The sequence below is a fragment of the Heteronotia binoei genome, chromosome 2, assembly GCF_032191835.1.
Source record: "Heteronotia binoei isolate CCM8104 ecotype False Entrance Well chromosome 2, APGP_CSIRO_Hbin_v1, whole genome shotgun sequence".
In the NCBI taxonomy this organism is placed as follows: Eukaryota; Metazoa; Chordata; class Lepidosauria; order Squamata; family Gekkonidae; genus Heteronotia; species Heteronotia binoei.
Window position 1 is genome coordinate 146,748,523 of NC_083224.1, and position 21,074 is coordinate 146,769,596.

The 21,074-nt window shown below is 41.6% G+C and overlaps 1 protein-coding gene across 7 annotated transcripts in view; it reads right to left on the reverse strand.

The window, feature by feature from the left end:
- Nucleotides 1-1,407: 1,407 nt before the first annotated feature.
- Nucleotides 1,408-21,074, reverse strand: part of EVI5 (ecotropic viral integration site 5) — a 104,347-nt gene continuing 84,680 nt past the window's right edge. For all 7 annotated transcript variants that reach the window (XM_060232192.1, XM_060232191.1, XM_060232189.1 and 4 more), the window contains one exon: nucleotides 1,408-2,682. In XM_060232192.1, coding sequence (XP_060088175.1) covers nucleotides 2,368-2,682 — 315 coding nt within the window. In that variant the 3' untranslated portion in view covers nucleotides 1,408-2,367. The remainder of the gene's footprint in view (nucleotides 2,683-21,074) is intronic.

The following is a 21,074-nucleotide window of genomic DNA, read 5'->3' on the forward strand; positions in this document are numbered from 1 at the left end:
AATTTTTTAAAAAGGGCTATCAATAATGCAACCCAATGTGTGTCCACTCAGAAGCCTTATGAACTTTAGTGGGGGAGTATGCTACTTCAAGTTGCCATGAACTCTGCTGAAACTAACTGGACTCATTTTCAAGCAGATATAGTTTAGACTACTAGGCAGTCCTGTCAGGTGGGGAAAAAAGGCCAGGATTCAAGATTTGCTCATGTTCAGCATGGTTATGTCATGTTGCTATGTAAGGCTTAAGTAGAATTATATCTTTACAGAAAACACTTATATTTTTCTCTACAGCTTAGCATCAAATATGCCGGAAGAGTTGCGGGCCCTGCGGGATTTTAACCAATTCCGTAGGGCCTGCAAAACTGTCCTCTTCCAGCTAGCTTTTTAAGATGGAACCCCTGATAACATCAATAACACCGAGCCATCTTATACACAATTTGATTATATTATAATGTTATATTGTTTTATTGGTTTTACTGTTTAAATTATTAATTATATTATATATTGTTTTATTGTATCATGGTTTTACCATGTCTTGTTAGCCGCCCTGAGCCTGCCTTGGCGGGGAGGGCGGGATATAAATAAAAGTTTATTATTATTGTTAATATAAAAAGACTGAACGAGGATCGATGACAGTTCAGTGCACAGAAGACACTCATAATGATTCACAGGGACCAAATAGGATTATATTTTGAAGCACAAATTTGTGTTATGGTTATTCTGTACTGATTTGAAACATATCTGTTCCCTTCTTGTGCATATTTGCTTGGTAAGGCTCACTCTCATGAGATTGCAGCCAATGTTTTGGGAACCCCACACCATAAAACTCAATTGCATCATTATCTACTACACTGCTGTAAGTCTCTCTCAGCCTAAGTTACTTTGCTGGTGTGGGCAGCAATGGGAAGTGTCTCAAAGCTGCATGAAAGAAGATAATAAATACACTGTTTGGGAAACCTGAGAGGGAGCCTTCAAAATATCCTCCTGGACAGAGTAGCAGCAGGAGTTTCTACTATCATTCAAAAACGGATTGGCATGTTTAGTGACTAGAGAGCAAGAGACTGCAAGGCAAAGGAAAAAAAACTCATTATGCATTTCAAGAGAACATTTGGGGACTATTTTGTTAATATGGTCACATAGATTAGCTACAACTGAATAAGATTAAGGGAAGAGAGGAAAGGAGATAGCGGAGGCAAGGGTTCAAGTGAAGTATGGAAGGAAGTGAAGAGTACAAGGACCAAGAGGAATGTGAGGCAAAGGAAAAGCACTGCATGTACAACATAGCGAGCCAGGGAGCCCTGGGTTGTGGCTCCCTCTCCCTACACAGTTAACCTTTGCAGCCATGTTTTAATGAGTCCTTCATCTCAAGATTCTAGAATGGCTGAATATTACAACACAATAGAACAGTGGAATAATGAAAAAAGTTTATTATATAGTTACATATACACACAGTTAAAATTCCGGTCAATAGTGTCTTTTGGAACATATATTTTTATAAGACATGAACCTGTTTGTGTCATTTGGTAAGTAACAATCTTAAATCTAGTATTAGTGTTCTTGACACTTTGCCCATAAACTTTAAAAAATTTTATGGTGTATGCACAGAATTTTGCTTTCTTTTTAAAAGTCTAAAGAATTCATATTGAACATTTACACTTCCCATACAAAATTCAATGTACATTTTTATATAGGGCAGAGATATATAAATATATACAAAATAGACATTATTTGTAGTTAACATACCTCAGGTTCATTAGCAACACATCAAAAGCAGATACACATAAAAGTTGACAAAACGGTTTTGTTTTAATCCTTTAGGACAAAGTGTGACCATTAATTATTGTATAAAATAGCAGATAAAGGCTTTAGTTTGGAAACTTTGGGGGTCTCCAATAATAGAAGTTATTTTAATTAAAAATAAGACACTCAAGACAACTGGATATATGCTGTATCTGATACACCCATCTTGATCACAAACTTTATGTAAAAAAGACATCTGTTCACAGAGCATTAAAATATTGCACAAGAACAGTTTATTCTGAAGAACAAGGATTCCCCATGTTTATGAACTACAATATGGTTCTTCAGTAGGAAGAAATTGTGAGTGCACATTTTCTAGCATGAAAAGCATATGCAAATATTCATTAATACTGTTAAAGAGTTGTCCTCAGTCCAATCTCTTCCCAATTTACTATGTGGCAATGGCAAGTCAGGGATAAAGATTTGGCAAATGTAAGAGGCAGACAATAAGATGTATACCATCATACATCAGATGAGATACAAGACACAGTCAGTCCAAGAGCTTAGTGCTGATTCACTTGCCCACAGAACAAGTTCTTTGAGAATTAAGACCAGCACCATTCACAGTGATCACACAGTAGTAGAATAGGACTCCATCCTTTTTGGGGTCTTTCCCTTCTTCTGAGTGATTGCCCCCAGTGCTTCGGAATCTGCAGCATTCTCAGCATCGCTGTCACTACTGTCTACCACGATCGTATTCAAGCCCATTTGACCAGTCCTTCTGTGCAAGTGAAAGTGAACTCCAGCCTCCTGAACATGGTTTGATACAAAGTCTTCATCTGAGGAATGCAACGATTCATCATCTCCTATCAAATGGTTCACAATATGAATCCCATCAAAACTGTGTGGGCCTGAGAAGGTTCTTGGGCCTTTTAGGCATCTGATCTGTTAAAACACACAAACATAAGAATTAGATAACTGGGATATCATACTTCATCAACAATTAAATATACTTACATATCCAGCTGTTCATTTCTGTCTTGAACTAAAATCAAAGTAATGGGTTGGAACCGGCACAATGTTAGAAGAAGATTTTGGATTTATATCCCGCCCTATACTCTGAATCTCAGAGTCTAAGAGCGGTCACAATCTCCTCTATCTTCCCCCCCACCACAACAAACACCCTGTGAGGTAGGTGGGGCTGAGAGTGCTTTTACAGCAGCTGCCCTTTCAAGGACAGCTTCTATGAAAGCTATGGCTGACCCAAGGCCATCTCAGCAGGTGCAAGTGGAGGAGTGGGGAATCAAACCTGGTTCTCCCAGATAAGCATCCGCGCACTTATCCATTACACCAAACTGGGTACCAGGACTTTCCCCCATGTAGTACAACTGTCTAAGCTTCCCTCATCCTTGAACTCCCCCACCTCAAATGTAGTTCTCTTAGGGGAGCTCAATGGGCAGAAGTCCTGCTCAAAGGAATGATTGAATCTAATTCCACAGGTCACAGATTCCTTAAGCCAATTTCCATAATTCAAATGAAAAATATTATGGCAAATTCAGCCTTGGCTATTTTAGGAATACTAGTCTATGAAAAAAATATTTTGCATGTATTCTTGACATCCTTGGCCAGTATTTTTGGTATACTGTTCATTACTGAAAAATATAACTTCACAACCTTGTCTTTGAATACATAAAACACATTTAAAAATGATGAATACTTGGAAGCAAGACTGGATCTACATGTTTTTGAGGGGGGGGGGGCAAAATTAAAAAATGAGGCCCCCTTTTGGGCCATTTTGTCTTATGGTCCCACAGAATATAATGGACTCCATGTCCAATTTGGTGCCCCCCCCCTCCGTCGGTGCCCAGGGCAAGCACCCCCCTAGATCCGGCCCTGCTTGGAAGTGCCACCTATGCACTACTATAACAACATGGGGTTAGACATGAGAATCAGTGACTCTTGATATTAGGTGCTTATTCAGATGTGAAAAAATAGTATTTCTTCTATCTGATACTGATGCTTATATCTCCCAGAAAGTTTCAGTCTTTGCTCTCACAGCAAAGAAAATATGTGCCAAGGTGGCAATGCAAAGGGAAGATTTGTAGATTTATGTGTATGTCTCCATTGTTATTGCTATTGTATTGTATCTTTTGTTATGCCCTTTTACTTTACTTTGTATGTTCATTAACATCTACTTTACTTTGCTTTTCCTTGAGATTTTATTAATGTCTAGTTTACTTTGCTTTTCCTTGAGACTTTTGTAGACTTGTAACAGCCAATGGCTAATTACAATAAATGAACTGTCATATCAGGAATGGAGCGTCTTACTTTATAAAAATTATCTCCCACTGTAAATGTCATTTCACTATAGAATAAATGGAAAGCAAGTTTTGACACAGAAACATCGTGTGTTCGTCAGTGTTTCAAGTTAATACAATATTGTACATAAAGAAATTTCCACTGTAAAAGTATAATCACTTGAAATATATGTTAAACATGGTACCAACTTCTGCCCAAGTTATTCAGAACAAACTTGAGTACACACGCCTTCAACAATGTGAAAAGAAGCTACTCTCAAACTGCTGCTGACGTCTATTCTTCAGAACTTTTTTTTACAGCAGACTACTTTATAGTTATAAAAACATATAGCTGATAGTGTCAGAAGGATACAGAACAAATTTCTGTGCATTTTTTGTAACAGAACGAAATGGCTGCAAGAATTCTCTAATTATGAAGCTGTTTTGCTGTCTGGTTCTGAGTGACACTTCAGCTGCATTTAGACTTCACAATAAACTGCTTTGTTTCATCTTTGGGCTGTGCAACAGAACTGTTAGTTTACCAGACATAAATAACAAATCCCAGTTTGTGCATTAATCATGGTTTGTCTGCCTCCTGCCTCTCCTGCCTCCTAGAAGGAAGGGATTCCTGCAGGTGGCTGTAAGGATTGGAGATATGCCAGGTTCATGTTGTAAATGCAGATACCACAGCAAAAGAACAATTGGTACAAACTGTGGTTAACCAACCAAGTTACAAATGTACAATTCCTTAAGTATTCCTGAGCAAAACCACAGACCTTCCCAGTTCTGATTATTATTGATGTAAAAAAAAGACAACAATTTCAAGTATTCCATTTTAACTATTTACTTGATATAAACACTGAAGATTCACAAGACTGTTTTTGTTTTCATATATCCCAGAATCAGACCTGGGAATATAGACTTAAAAAACCCATTCCAGGATTTAATTTTGAACTTTTCCTGGCTTTAAAGAACACTTGACTCCATCCAGCTAACTTTAAGCCAACCACTTTCAAACTATCCTAAATGCTATTCAAAGCTGATTAATAAGATTCATTTAATTATCTTCTTTCTAAGAACAACCATAGTGGTTATTTGCCACAGCGCAAGGAGTTATCCACAATCAACACAGATTACTTTACAATCAAGACAGTTCACAATTCTGGAGCTGAAGGAACATATAAACAGCAAAGCCATTGCAAGGAATTGGAAAATCTGCAAATAATATGCTATTATTAGAAAGTCCAGTTACTTCAGATTTTCACATTGCTGTGGTTTAATAAGCTGGCAAGGAAGCCATTCTTTCCAGGTTAATGAGGCAGAAGTTAGGTTTTTATAATAAATAAAATTTATAATAAATAATAAAAATAAATAAAACTGTTACCTCTCAAACAGAGGCCTGTCTATTGACAGTCATCCTCAGCTTCTATGAAAAACTAACTCCTTGCACCTCTTTAATCATCATGTAGGCTATGGACACCACTTCCAAAGCCATACTTAAGAACATAACCTTGATAGCCATGCTATCTCAATCTCCAGAGGGAAGGGGTTATATCCTATAGCCTAAGCAAGAGCCCTCTACTCTGTTCAAGAAGTTACCACCAGATGTCTCTTGGTACATTAACACCACAAGATTTGGTAACATGTGCTCTGAGCTTGCCTCAGTAGGGAGAGCAGGATATAAGTTGAATATAAATAAATATGGCATCTGCATGGAGCTGCAGCCCAGAGCTCGTGGGACTGTGCAACTTGAAGAATGAAGTAGTAATGTAACAACAGGTTTTCTGTTGTCACTCCTACCAACCCTGCAGAACTGGCCATCACCAGCCTCTAGAACCTTTGGCAAATGGACAATTGAGAAGTGACCCAAAATATTAAATGCCACCCCCTTTATATATATTTACAATTTTATGGGAGTGTGGGTTAAGCATTTGAGAACACAAAGAACAGCCATAGTTAGAAACATACCACTTGATCTTTACAACATGCTCTTACCTGATGATGGCTGTCATCCCAAATATGAGCAAAAGGAAAAAGAGATATTTAGAGATTTTTAAGCAATCCTGAATTGTCCAGATTGAAAATACAGCACATCAAACCAGAATATTTCAAATTCAAAAAAGCCCAACAATTTTATGAAGTTAGAAGATGGATTATTTTTTGGGGGTGGGGGGGAACTAAGTTCTGCATTTCTTACCAAGCAATATGTGTGTTTATGTTACTGTGATGGACTGGGTAGAATTCTCAGTGAGTGACAGCTGGAGGAACTGGATTGGGTAACAGCCTCCATGTTAATGAATGTAACAATTTAAGAGAGGCAGTGAGAGAAATCTCTTCAGTTCATTCTACAGCTGGAGACTAAGTGAGACCACAGTCTGAGGTAGTCTGAGACCGAGCTGGTGTTTGAATTGAGCTCTTGTCTGTGTGAGAGTCTGTCTGTGAGAAAGAGAGCCAGAAGACGTTCTTTCTGTGAAAGACTTTCAGTTTGTGGCACAGAGTATCACAGTTACATAGGCAGTTGCAGATTTTTAGAATTCATTGCAGAATTTGAAAATCTAGTCCAAACCTGAGTTTAATATAGCAACTAAAAATGCTCATATACCAAAACATGTGGGGACATTTTATGATCTGAATAATTAGTATACCTGCATAAATTTTTTTTAAAAAATGTAAAGATGATCCATCACAGCACCCTTCAAAGAGTCTTGTAGAACTGTTTTGTGAGGATTCTAAGGATTACAGCTCTATTCTCCCCCCACCCCAGCTGTAAAGTCTACAGTTTCTTAACTGAGAGTTGTGACGGACACTGGTTTGCATTTGTTTGAATCATGATGCAGAACTAGCCCCTTAGAGATAAAACACCACCACTTCTATCTTATCTGTAACTACCACATGTCTTAGGGCTACTTCAAACAAGTCTCTGACTTCTCAGATATTATATCAGAATACAAAATACATGCAAATTGTACATACATGCTTAATACTGTCTTCCTAAAATTTATGTGATCAGTGATCAGAAAGTAATGGCCCCTTTCACAAGCACTTTTAAAGCCTTGCAAAATCCATATATTCATGGTTTATATGTGACACACTTTTACACTGGTTTCATACCCTAGTGCAACAAGTATTTTGGAAACAGCTCCCCAGTTAAACCATTTTAAACATATGTTCATACAGATTTCATTTGGTGCACAAATTCAACTAGACAATTCATACAGCTTTAGCTGAATGTCTTTATATGCTTCATAAGGCTTAATTTAGGGGTCCTGAATTTAGTAGGCTGGCGCAGCCTCTTCTCAAATTATGTACTCTCCAACATTTATGAATGTGAAACTGCATCAGATACTTAAAAATTCTATCAGTGATCAACAATACTTTCACATGTAAGTGGGAGTATGATTTCAACTAGTTAGCATTATGCATATATTTTTAAAAGAACTAGGAAGTTAAAATTCTAGAAAATGGATTACTAGGGAAAGCTATAAATACTACCAAATTACTCCATGGAGACAAAGATACCATTTCTAGTTTGATAGTAAAGATAATTGAAATGCCACATAAATCCGGTTACATACAAACATGCTGAAAATGACAAGAGTGGAAGCACAGAGAGCCAGGTTTTATATTCTCCCTTCTTAGCTTTTTGTCAGACTACAGAAGTTTTTGGAGATAAGGGGTGCCCTATCATTAAATTAAAAAAAAATCTGCAGGAAGGAATTTAGGCTGCAGATATCCTCTTTAAGGCAAATGTTGGACTAGAATAACTACAATATCCACCCAGCATTTCATACTCATCCCTCTTGACAAAGAAGTGCAGAAGAATAAGAAACCTTACTTCAACACCCATCTACTACAGATGCCTCCTACCTTTCTGTTGCAGGAGGGTCAGGCCACTATAGTTTTTCATTGTGTATGTATTTGCTAAGAAGCAATGGGCAAAAGGGATCGAAAAATGGAAAAAAATTACTTTTCATCTCGCAGGAAGATTTCTCCATGTTTTGACAAAAATTGGAATGGAAAACACTCGAGGCTCAGGAAAACTCACTCCCTTGCCTCAGTGAACATTGCAGGGGAGGAGATATAGGGCAAACATGAGGAGTGTAGGCTGAGCCAAGCAACTTCCAGCACTTGAAAAATTCAGGTGGAACTTCATAATTAAAGCTGCTTCCAGATGTTACTTTTGATAGCCCAGTTACTTCCTGAATGACTCAGGCTATATCAGAAATTCCAAGTTATGTGGGAGGACCCCACGATTCAGCCCTTCCCCATGCCAGTTGAACACTGGGACTATAGTTTTCCCCTAGACAGCCAAGGGCTCTTGCTGTTACTCAAGCAGTCTGGGAAGGAGCCGCATTGGATAGTCTCAATCATTGCAAAGGGTCCCAATTTACTTCACTTTCCACTTGAAAATCTGTTTATATGTTGTGGGAAGGTAATTTATTTCTCCTGGTAGAGGATTACATCCAGAGATGGGGCTATGTCTCCTTCCCTTGCGGAGTCAGGAGTTCTGGGAGGCTTCTTCTGCGAAAAGGCCTTCCCATTTACGTCCTGCTTCCACTAAGCAGGCAAACTCTTTTTTCTGCTAAGGACAGTACAGAAATAGAGTAGCTCTTGGAGCTGGTCAGAGGTCCCTAGGGCACTCTCAAACAGAATTACTTTCCAGGCCTAAGCAAAGCAGAAAAGCCTCAGCTGTTATTTCCATAAAGGATGCTTGAAGATCCATCTTTGCAGGAACCCCCTGCAAAGCACACTGGGAACCTCCAACAGAGGATAAGCCATGACTCCTGCATGAGATCAGGCCATCTTTCTTTCCCCAGGCAGCCACTACCTTCAACCCAAGTTCCTTTCTTGAAGGAATTAACTCCACAAGTGGCACTCCAGACAATAATGAGTGAATAAATCCCATGGAAAGAATAATTAGAATACTTTGGTCTTATCAACTTCTCACTGCAAGAGGGTCCTCATAACAGTGGGTTGCTCACAAATGTTTAATGCTTCCACTGTTCTCTCTTTCCCACATATACAGTGTTTTTTAAATACTGGAATTCACATTCAGCTATTTCAGTTCTAAAACTAAGGGACCATATCTTGTGGAAAAATAAAAGAAGTTTCTAGAAGCCCTGCCTGGAGAGGCAGAAAGGAGGATCTGAAGACATCTTCCTGATCATGAGCAGAAAGAACCTTTACATTGAAATCCAGTGCTTTGTTTGAGCAACCGCATTGTATTGTGGCTAAAGACGAAAATGGTGGATGGATTCTATCATCTACTAAAGGAAGATGGCAAATGATGTAGATCTTTGTATTGCTCCCCTCTCTCTCCAAAACTTTTCCAAAACTGGGGAAGCTGATTCCTGGGCTGTGGGACCCACATGGACCAACAGTCTTATAGGTCAGATGCCTGTGCTGGGGGAGGGGGGGGGAAGAAGATAAAAACCACCCCTCCTACCTCACCTGCAAAACTTTCTTGATATTGCAATGTTCTGCTGGGGAGAGAGAATGAAGGAATGATCTGTAATAATGGACTAGCATAATTACCATAAACTGAAAAGAACACACTTCTGTATTTTTATGCCCTCCTCCCTACAAGCAGCCCCATGGTGCAGAGAGGCAAAGCTGCAGTACTGCAGTCCTATGCTCTGCTCACGACCTGAGTTCGATCCTGGCAGAAGCTGGGTTCACATAGCCGGCTCGAGGTTGACTCAGCCTTCCATCCTTCCGAATGGGGGTAAAGTGTAGATGGCTGGGGAAGGCAATGGCAAACCACCCCATTAAAAGTCTGCCATGAAAACGTCATGATGTAACATCACCCCAGAGTCAAAAAGGACTGGTGCTTGCACAGGGGACTACCTTTAGCTTTTACCCTGCAAGAAACAGGACAGTGAACGTCTTTCCCACCTTCTCATATTTTGTTGCAAAAATGATCCAAGAGTACCAAGTTGTGTTGGATCCATATTTAAAGACTGAATGATATTTACAGACCAAGCCACTCAAAATGAAACAAAATCCAATATTTTAAAACGGAGAGATTTGAGGATGGCACTAAGTTGTCACTGCTGCTGGTGGAAGGGGAGAGAGCAGTTGAGTTTCTGCACAGCAATGCTTGCAAACCATATTATTCGTGTTATTGTAGTATTAATATATCTTGATGGGCAGACCTGCCTTTGTTTGCCGTCAAAATAATCTCAAACAACCTTATTTTAGCAAATGTTCTGTGGAAAATATAATTTGAATCCTGGACTGGGTCCAAAGCAGATTGCTGTGCCAGTGACTCCCTGAAACTCTGGATGCTGTGGCAAGTATGTTTGGCAGCATGCAGGGATGCTAGGAATCCTGGGAAATGCAGTCATCTACTGCCCTAAACTCACAATCATGTGTTGACAGCCTACTGTGTCACTGGCTTCCAAAGCATAGACGGTGCATAAGTCAAGTTTAATACGGTCAGACGGTGCATAAGTCAAGTTTAATCCAATGGTGCATAATTTTTGATTATCAGTATAACTCCTACTCAAAATATCAGTTGAATACTGCTGCAGACAGTAAAACACTTTTGATATGTGGATCTTAACCATCATAACATGGGTTCTGGGGTTTCCTGTGGGCCAAGCAATGGATACTCTGGTTCCATTAGCTTAAGAGAACCTTGTTCCAAAGGACAGAGAAAGATGAACTGAAAGGTGAAAACATGGCGAACATCAGAAAGGCTGGTTTAACTTTTGTGATGACTTACACCAAATTTGTATATGCCATTTAATATGGTTTTTTAGCCTTGCATACGTAAAAACCCCACCATGCATAAAAGCAGTTTTTAGAAGGGCACAGGATTATTGAATCAGTTGGTGGTCAAACAGGAAAATGCATGCATGATTTGAGATTTAGGGAGGGATGGTGGCTCAGTGGTAGAGCATCTGCTTGGGAAGCAAAAGGTCCCAGGTTCAATCCCTGGCATCTCCAAAAAAGGGTCCAGGCAAATAGGTGTGAAAAACCTCAGCTTGAGACCCTGGAGAGCTGCTGCCAGTCTGAGTAGACAATACTGACTTTGATGGACCGAGGGTCTGATTCAGTAGAAGGCAGCTTCATATGTTCATAGAGAGGCTTTCATTTTATAATGGGCACTTTTAAACCAAATATGTATTTATCAAGCTACATATGAATAGCCTTTGTGTGTCAAACAAAAGCTAACCAGAAGCTTATCTTATGTATTTTGCCAGCAAAAGTTTATTTTATTAATTTAATTCATTTAGACCTCACTTTTCCTCCAAAATGGAGACCCAGAGCTGCGTACAACATTCTCTCCTTCTCCATTTTATCCTCACAACAACCCTGCGAGGTAAGTTAGGGGGAGTCTGTGAAAGTGGCCCAAGATCACCAGCAAGCTTTCGTGGCAGAGTGGGGAATAAAACCTGGGTCTCCACTTGCAATCTGTTTTGATGTGCCACATACAAACAGTGCCAGTCATGTGTATTTGTAGTTGGTTTCACAGGCCACTATGTAGCACATAAAGTAGCTTAGTCATGGCCAGCCTCCCTAAGAGCTGCAGTTTGCTGGTTAACAAAAGTCCAAAAAGTATAAAGTGTAGATCTAGAAGTTGTTAAAGAGTCTTAATTCTGAGTTTCTAACAGCACAATCCAGAGAGGGAGGGCGGAAAGTCTTTTGGGAGCAGATGAGCTGCTACATGGGCACAGGAAGGGTTTGCGCAGACGTACGACCGGCGCCACCACAGTGGAGGGGAGGTACGTGGGCGGGGGGCCACCCGAGCACTGCTCCGCCCGAGGACAGCAGCCCGAGGGCTGCACCCGAGCATGGGCAGAAGTGAGGCGGAGCGTGGCATTCAGGCGGAGGAGGGGGTGGAGTTGGGGGTGCGGTCAGGCTTAGGCAGCTTCCTGAGCAGTTTGGCCCATGACACCCTCCCCCCCCGAGAGATGCAACTTTACACTGGCAAAAATGGCGGTGTGGCCCATAGGCACTTGTTGAAAACAAAAACAAAGGTCGCTTCCGCTACTGTGGAAGCTCGCAACCCCCTTAGGGAGCGGCATGATTGCCTCGCCAATCCCCTTGCGCCTCGAGCTGATGAGCCACCTCCCCAGCATCCAATCGCCATACAGACTTAGAGTGAGGGACAGGCAGGCACGTTGGTGATGGGTTATGCACTGGACGGTTGTTTTGAGAGTATCTTTGGCTTGCGAGGGGGAGAAAGAGGTCTCTCCCCTGGGGCTAACTGTTCTTGTTTCCAGGTCTCCACAGGTTCTGGGCTCCTGGAGGCTCTGCATGCGAGGACTGTCACCCATGGCTGGGTAAGTTCCACTGTCCCCCCCCGCCTCCCCCTCCCCTCACTCTCGACCGATTGATGTGCGAGCATCTCTGCCACTTGAACCAGGTAGTGGGCTCCGGAAGGGCATTTCCTGACCTCGCTCCCCTGTGCTGCCACCTGCTCCCTTTCCTTGGTCTACCCTCTGCTGCGTTTCCAACCCCTGGAAGGGCACGGGGTGTGTGTGTGGGGCAGCTGCCCTGTTGCGGGGAGGTGGATCAGAGACTGTCCCTTTAAAAGAGTGCCCGGCTGAAACACAGCCTGCTCTTCCAGCCGCCGCCCCTGCAGGTACTCTTGATCTCTATCTCCATCTTGCAGGTGGGACTCCAACACAGAGGCTTCTGTGTGTGCCGCTCCACCCCCCCCCACTCCCTCAATTGTTTCTGCCCGCCGCTCTGAATGGATCCCCGCCCACTGCGAGACTGCCTAGCACGTGCCAGGGAGACTGTTGCACTCTGTTTCAGAAAAATAAAAGTCTGAGCTGTGCCCTCTGTTGTCTCACCTGCTTAGCATCTGCTGCATGTTCCCTGGGCAACCCCCCTTCCCCGTCAGTGGCCTCTCCAAGGGAATGTCTGGGAGGGTGGGCAGACTTGGGTGGTTTTTGGGGGGGGAACTGTCTATGACCTCCCGCGTGGCTGGACAAGGGAGGGAAATGCCACCCCTCAGCCTGCCTGGGCTGACAGCCTACCCAACCCCACAGGGCTGTTGTGCGCAGGGCACTAAGGGGGGGCTGATGAAGTGGACTCAGAGTTCTGTGGCTGATGCACTCACACTCTTGAGTTCCGCAGCCCCCAGGGGAGGTGTTCCATGCACATGGCAGGGGGTGTCAGGGCAACACAGGAAGTCTCTGGTTGAGGGGGTGTCTGCTGCTGCGCTGCTCACTCCCAGACACACATTCCAGCCACTGTCTATGACAGCAAACTCCTGCACTTCATACTTCCTGCTTATCTGCTTGCCATTGGTAGAGTCTCTGACAGCGGGAGGGTGTGAGGAGATTGACAGCTTCTCCGTGGTCCCATGCGGGGGTGTCTCGTCCCCACTTTCACCTCGCCACCAAGTCAGGCTTCTCGTGCGCGCATGCCCAGCCTCACTCCTGTTCCCTCCCCGTGTTGGTGGGGACATCTCTCCTTTGCCTGCGATAGTCTGCCCATCATTGGTTTCGTTTTCTGTTTGGGGGTGGGTTGGGGATTGCTATCAGCCTATCTGGAGCCTCCTCTCCCCATCCCTGACTGTCATGAGCCGCGGCGCATGCACTAGAACTGGCCAATGGGGGGGGTGGGCTGGCCCTCCCCTCCGGCTGCCTCCGCCTCCCTTCTGCCTCCACCAGCGGTGTTGCCATGGCGACTGTCTCCCTCACGGCAAGCTACACCTCTCCCCTCCCCAGAGTCCAGCGTGCTGAAGTCCTCAGGAAGTCTACTAGTGGCATGGCAGCTAAGCCGTGGCCGGCCGCCACTTATGTCTGGATTGGGCTGCCCATTTAGTTAATTTTGTTCTATGAGTAATTTTTTTCCCTTTTAAGAAGAAACACAAAAGGGGATTTCGCAAGTGTTATCACTTATCAGGGGCTAAACAGCCAAAAGGAAATAAGATGTTAAGACTAGGCAGCTATACTGCTAACATGACAAAGATTAAGACTAGTGACACATGGAGACCAAAAGTTTTCAAGCAAGTCAGAACAGGAAAACCTTAACATGATCAGGCAGGGTCATGACCTTTTAATCACTGTGCTATTACCAAAAATAAAAAAAATTAAAAATCTTACTAAAAAGTAGGTGATTGAAATGATAGCAACAAGTAAGAAGAACAGGCTTTCAAGATGCACTTTGTAAGCATCCATGTTTGTTAACAGCAAGTTCAATTTTATTCCACCTCCTAGGATGCTGAACAAAGTTAAAAGGTTGTAATTGAATTTGATCTTGGGAAGTCACTGTAAATAACTTGCTTTTAATTTCAGTGAGCTTCTCAAGTATCCCCCTCCAAGCAGATCTAGTGAACACTGCAAAAAAGAGGATTTTATTTATAAATCTTAGCAAGCATTCAACTATTCCAAATAATTTGAAAGATGGCTCCTTCTGTTTCTAGAACTCAACTCTCCCCATTGAAAGGACAGCAACAAATGATAGCCTTCACATCTGTAACAGTATGGAAAAGGAAATGAAATTTTTGTTCATCTAGAGTATTTGCATGTTGGACGATAGCCAAACAAAGGCAGAATTGCCTGCTTTCCCCTCCCCAATCCATATAGATTCCTACTTGCCTAAAGCATTCCAAGAATGGACTGCCAAAAATCCAATGATGAATTCAGTATCCGCACTTCAATACTAAAATTGGGTCCCAAATCCATTTGCTTAACCTCATTCTAAATATCTTAGTATGGAAGCAAGATCGGTGGGTGGGTGAGGGACAGGGAGAGAAAGGGAAAGGGGTGTGTGTGTGTGTGTATGGCCCATTTTTCTTGACCAGTTTCTCTGGAATGAGTGGGCAGATTCTTACAGCTCCGCAGTGTCTTTTTTACTCAGTATTTCCCCAATCAATTTTTTCTACAGAATGTGGGTGTTGGTTTAACACTTTGCCCTATTTGCTCCTCCCTGTTGTTTTAAAATGACAACTATGAAGACCATCTGCACTGTTTAGTGTACTTAAAAATCATACCCTTCATTCAATTAAGGCAAGAAAGGTCAGTAGGAAGGAAACAACTATGACAGCAGATTTCATATTTTGTCAAAACTCTTTGTTCAATGGCTAATACAAGTAATATGTTTTCTAGAAGTCCATAATGCTTTGTTGTCCATAGCCTATAGTTGTCTGTACCTGCTAGCTTTCAGCGCTAGAAATAAGTACACAGTTAGTAGATAGAAAGCAAGGTACAAAGTGAGCTAGACTATCATAAAAGTTGCTACTAAGACTTCATCCTCACAGTTATCTACAATGAACATCCCTGGTCTGACCACCATCCAACCATACTACATATACAACTAAGATGCTACATTATAAGGGGGTTCACACACACACACACACACACACACACACACACACACACACACATGCGTGCTTCTATTTATTTAAAAATTTACTGGGTCAACAAAGCTGCTGTGAGAGATTGGGTGTTTTCTAACCACATGACCTCACAAGTGCTATCTTATCACATCACAGGTTCCTCAGACTGACCACAACCATTGAAATCAGGCTCCACCAGCATAGATGCTCACTATCTCACACGTACTAGAAAACAGCAATTTTTGAGCTGTCCAATGGCCTTGCTGAATTGTGAGAGGGCAAATCTGGTGGTCTTGTCTTACTGCATTTGCAAGATACCATACAAGGAAAGCACATGATTTATTGCTCTGCAAGCTTTAACCACAAGTTGAAAAGCTCACACTTTAAATCTGAGAACTAACATATTTCCTTTCAGTGTCAAGCAGAGGATTATGGTGCAGGCAGAAAAAGCTTTACTTTCTACCACAGTGCTTGCACATTTATTTATTTTAAAAGTACTTCTCTACTGACTTTCCCCCCTAAAATGTGGACTCACAGCAACATGGCATTTTAAAAATTCTCTATTCTGTTAGATAAAGAGTAACTACACATTACTTTTTATTTATTTAGAGAGCAATCTAATTTTTAATTGTTTTCAGCTAAGGGAAAGCTTTTAAATGCTTATCTTAGATTATCACAATGGGGGCACTTCAATGTATTGAAAACACTTTAGTCGTGAAAGCCTGACAAGCATCACTCTGTTACTGTGAGCTAATGTGTCCAAGGGCATGCAGAATGAGGAAAACAGCAAAGCTATTAAGTATGCTTGCTAACCTGATGGAACTCCATTATCTGCAACACAAAGTTATGTGGCTGGTTTGTGATCTGAACAACTGCAAAGCCCTGCCTTCATTCCCACCAGTCATAGAGTTGGAGTACTGCTCTACCTCAACGAAGTGCCACAAGGTTTCATTATGTCCCCCACATCTAATGTCTACAGAAAACTCCTGGCAGAATACATCTGGAGATCTGGCAGAAGTCATTGTAGTAGACTGATGACATTGCACTCTAGTTCAGCCCAGGACTTTTTTTGTAGCAGGAACTCCTTTGCATATTAGGCTACACCCCCCTGATGTAGCCAATTCTCCAAAAGCTCACAGTAGGCCTTATAAGAAGAGTCCTATTTAAGAAGTGTTCAGTCTAACAGGTAAAAACAATGAAGTTCTGAGTCTTGAGACAAGTTACCAGACTGAACTCAAATTCGTCTTCATGCAGCCTACCAAATGTTAATAGTAAGCAGCCTAATGGATCTAGGAGGAAGTGGTTCTCCTGTTCCAAATGGTGCTGTGCACTTTCTGAAGAATCAGGTAAGACACTTGGATGTCTCCCTCCTAGAACCGTATTGATGGCCTAAGTTTATTAGCAGCTTAGGCTGCAGCTGCTCAAGTAGCAATGTGTTCTGACAATTGTTACACATCCTTAGGTAACCCCCAAGACAAACTACTGTCACACAATCTAAAGATAAGCTGGAAACTTAGTTTGTTCAAAATGTGATGACCTATTTTCTTGGGGTTGAAGGGAGAGAAGAGGGGAAGTAGAGAACACAGAACAGATCTACAATACCAATAGTTTGAGAACAATCCAAAGCACTTTACAAACCTTAGACAATTTAGGGTACCTTAAAGAATGCCACCTCCAATGTGTACCTGTTTGTGTGCTTGGGAGGGTCAGAAGGAACCCTACTCTGCGGACCAACAATGAAAAAAGAGAGGGCATTTCCCTGTGGTGATGTGGAACCTCCTCTGGCATGATAGTTTTGTTTTTAGAGAGTAAACTAATATCTTATTAGTCCAAAGGAAACTGACCGAAGACACATCTGACAGAAAACACAATTTATTTGATTTGTTTTTACTGCTGCTATGTATTTATAGGCTCTACCTTTCAATTAAAACCTTCAAGGTAAATAAACCAAGAATCAAGTTACCAGCTAAATAGTGCCATTCTATGAACAGTTTATCCCTTTTTATGTCAGAGTGGCAAAGCTGCAGTACTGCAGTCGGAGCCCTCTGCTCACGACCTGAGTTCAATCCCAGCAGAAAAGCTGGTTAAGGTAGCTGACTCCAGGTTGACTCAGCCTTCCATCCTTCCAAGGTCGGTAAAATGAGTACCCAGCTTGCTGGGGGGAAAGTATAGATGACTGGGGAAGGCAATGGCAAACCACCCCATAAAAAATCTGCTGTGAAAACGCTGTGAAAGCAACGTCACCCCAGAGTTGAAAATGACTGGTGCTTGGTCCTTTACCTTTTTTTTTTAATGTCTCTTGAAGCCAAAAGCTTAGAAGCATTGCTGTTTTCAGGACTGTACTGAAAATTATGGAAAAACCCACCACCAAAAGAAAGCGGTTAGTTTGGTGAGGGAAAGAATGAGGCAGGCTGCCCTTCTGACAGAGTTTCTTTCCAACTATTAGCAGCTGGAATATAAAAAGAACACCCACTGGCAATTTGATCACCTTTCAGGTCAGGACAAAACAAGCCAAATCTTATGAGATGTTTCACCTAACCATTTTCAGTAATATCTGGACTTCTATACAAAAAGTGTATCACAGATCTTAGAAGACAGTCAGCAATAGATAAAGGCACTGCTGGCATCAGTTACAACCACTTCTTCATGCAGACAACTTAAAGCAGAGCGAAGAAGAAATTCCTGCAACTGCATTATAAGCACAGCACACCAATGGCCCACTTTTGCATAACACTGAACCAATAAAATCGGCAACTATTCTGTGGCAGTTAGTAATGCAATCTCCATGGTCAGAAGCAGAATACTCAATTATCTTATGCCATTGTTGGGGGTAACAGCAGAGGATAGCTGCCTTGCCATGTTAGCAAGGGTCTCTGGGGCATCTGGCTGGCCACAAAATGTAAGACTTAGTGTGTTTCTCAATAAGATACATACCAGTTCTAACGGTCTTAATCGTTAAAATATGTATATCTCCAAAGAGGCAGTGTGTCAGCTATATAATTTACAGTAAAAATCCCCTTTGTAGAACATCTAGATAGGCAACAGCACCAACTCTCCTTGTTACTGTTAGCATCTTCTGATCCCTTACTCTGGAATCCCTTTAATTCACTTTCATTTGCTTAGCTCTCCAGATTACCATTTCCTTAAACTGAAGTTCTACACACATATACATTTAGCTCCATCCCAAAACAGGCATTTACTTATATAGTTTGAATTATTTATCTAAGACTAATCACTTAGTGTTAACAATTTTATTTCTACAAGCGGAATCGTTTAAAAGCATGGCATTAGATCTTCAATTTATGTCGAACTTCATTAAGTCCATCTTGTATTAGCTCAAGAGAAGCATGATCTAAAGAATAGATAGTGCCTATATCAGAATCTGTTACCAGTTGCATTAGGTTGTTAGGACATAAATATCAGATGGGTTAGAGCATAAGGTGCAGGGAGATAGGAGCAAGAGAGACTTGCTTGCTAAAACAGGAAGTGTAATTGTTGCACAAAAAATGTTCCTTGTTTGAATAATCTATACTAGTATTGATAGTTTGGTTGAAAGCTTTCTATAGAGTATGTTCCAAATACTCAATTATTTACAAAGTTTACAGTTAAGAAGCACTTCCATCCTGTATAGTTTTGGGGGCAATCCTCTTCCTTCCTCTGTGATAGGGAAATAAGCTATAGATAAACAGTGCATGAAAAAGATATGGGGATTCCATGGAAATTTTATATAAAAAGCTATAATGGATGCAGCCATGCAGAACAGCTCAAATACAGTCTTCCTAGAGCTCCAAATTTTTCTAAAATACTTTGTGTGAACCATCATCAAACTGGAAAGGAGAACTATTTTTTAAATTCAGGCATTACTGCTTGCAGTTGTCAGGAAAAAAGTAACTTGTCAGATGGATTGTGATTTTACTATCAATTTTAAACTAGGAGCTTAAATTATTCTGAACATACTACAGGAAACTAGTTGTTCATCCAGCCTCCCTAATGAGGAGTTTCTCCACATTATAAGATACTATTGTCAACTTTAGAGTGGAAAAGCCAGATGCTTTTATGTATAGACAAATGAAGCTCAAAGATGAAAAGTGAAAACCTGCAGAATCAAGAACATTTGGATAAATGTACAAAACACACACAAACATCATAGGCAAATTTCCTATAGGATTACTACCACTATTCCTTGCTTCAGTCTCCCAAGGTATTTTGTGGTCTGTCAGTATCATCTGTGGCAAGAATATAATTTTTAATCTTCTGCACCAGTCCTGTAATCTATGCAGCACACATAAGAACATAAGAGAAGCCATGTTGGATCAGGCCAACGGCTCATCCAGTCCAACACTCTGTGTCACACAGTGGCCAAAAAAATTATACACACACACACATATATATATACACACACTGTGGCTAATAGCCACTGATTGACCTCTGCTCCATATTTTTATCTAACCCCCTCTTGAAGCTGTCTATGCAGTGAATTCCACATGTTAATTACCCTTTGTGTGAAGAAGTATTTCCTTTTATCCGTTTTAACCTGACTGCTCAGCAATTTCATCGAATGCCCACGAGTTCTTGTATTGTGAGAAAGGGAGAAAAGGACTTCTTTCTCTATTTTCTCCATCCCATGCATTATCTTGTAAACCTCTATCATGTCACCCCGCAATCGACGTTTCTCCAAGCTAAAGAGCCCCAAGAATTTTCTTTCAACCTTTCTTCATAGGAAAAGTGTTCCAAACCTTTAATCATTCTAATTGCCCTTTTCTGCACTTTTTCCAATGCTATAATAATCTTTTTGAGGTGCGGTGACCAGAATTGCACACAGTATTCCAAATGAGACCACACCATCGATTTATACAGGGGCATTATGATACTGGCTGATTTGTTTTCAATTCCCTTCCTAATGATTCCCAGCATGGTGTTGGCCTTTTTTTATTGCAATCGCACACTGTCTTGACATTTTCAGTGAGTTATCTACCACGACCCCAAGATCTCTCTCTTGGTCAGTCTCTGCCAGTTCACACCCCATCAACTTGTATTTGTAGCTGGGATTCTTGGTCCCAATATGCATTACTTTGCACTTGGCCACAATGAACCTCATCTGCCACGTTGACGCCCACTCACCCAGCCTCAACAGATCCCTTTGGAGTGCCTCACAATCCTCTCTGGTTCTCACCACCCTGAACAATTTAGTGTCATCTGCAAACTTGGCCACTTCACTGCTCACTCCCAACTCCAAATCATTTATGAACAAGTTAAAGAGCATGGGACCCAGTACTGAGCCCTGTGGCACCCCACTGCTTACCGTCCTCCACTGCGAAGACTGCCCATTTATACTCACTCTCTGCTTCCTATTAATTACCCACTTTTTGATCCACAAGAGGACCTGTCTTTTTACTCCATTACTCTCAAGCTTACTAAGGAGCCTTTGATGAGGAACTTTATCAAAAGCTTTCTGGAAGTCAAGGTAAACAACATCATTGGGTCTCCTTTGTCCACATGCTTGTTCACCCCCTCAAAGAACTGTAACAGATTAGTGAGGCAAGATCTTCCCTTACAGAACCCATGCTGAGTCTTCCTCAATAACCCGTGTTCATCAATGTGCCTACTCATTCTGTCCTTGATAATGGTTTCTACCAACTTTCCCGGTATTGAAGTCAGACTGACTGGCCTGTAATTTCCCGGATCTCCTCTGGAACCCTTTTTAAAGATGGGGGTGACATTTGCTACCTTCCAATCCT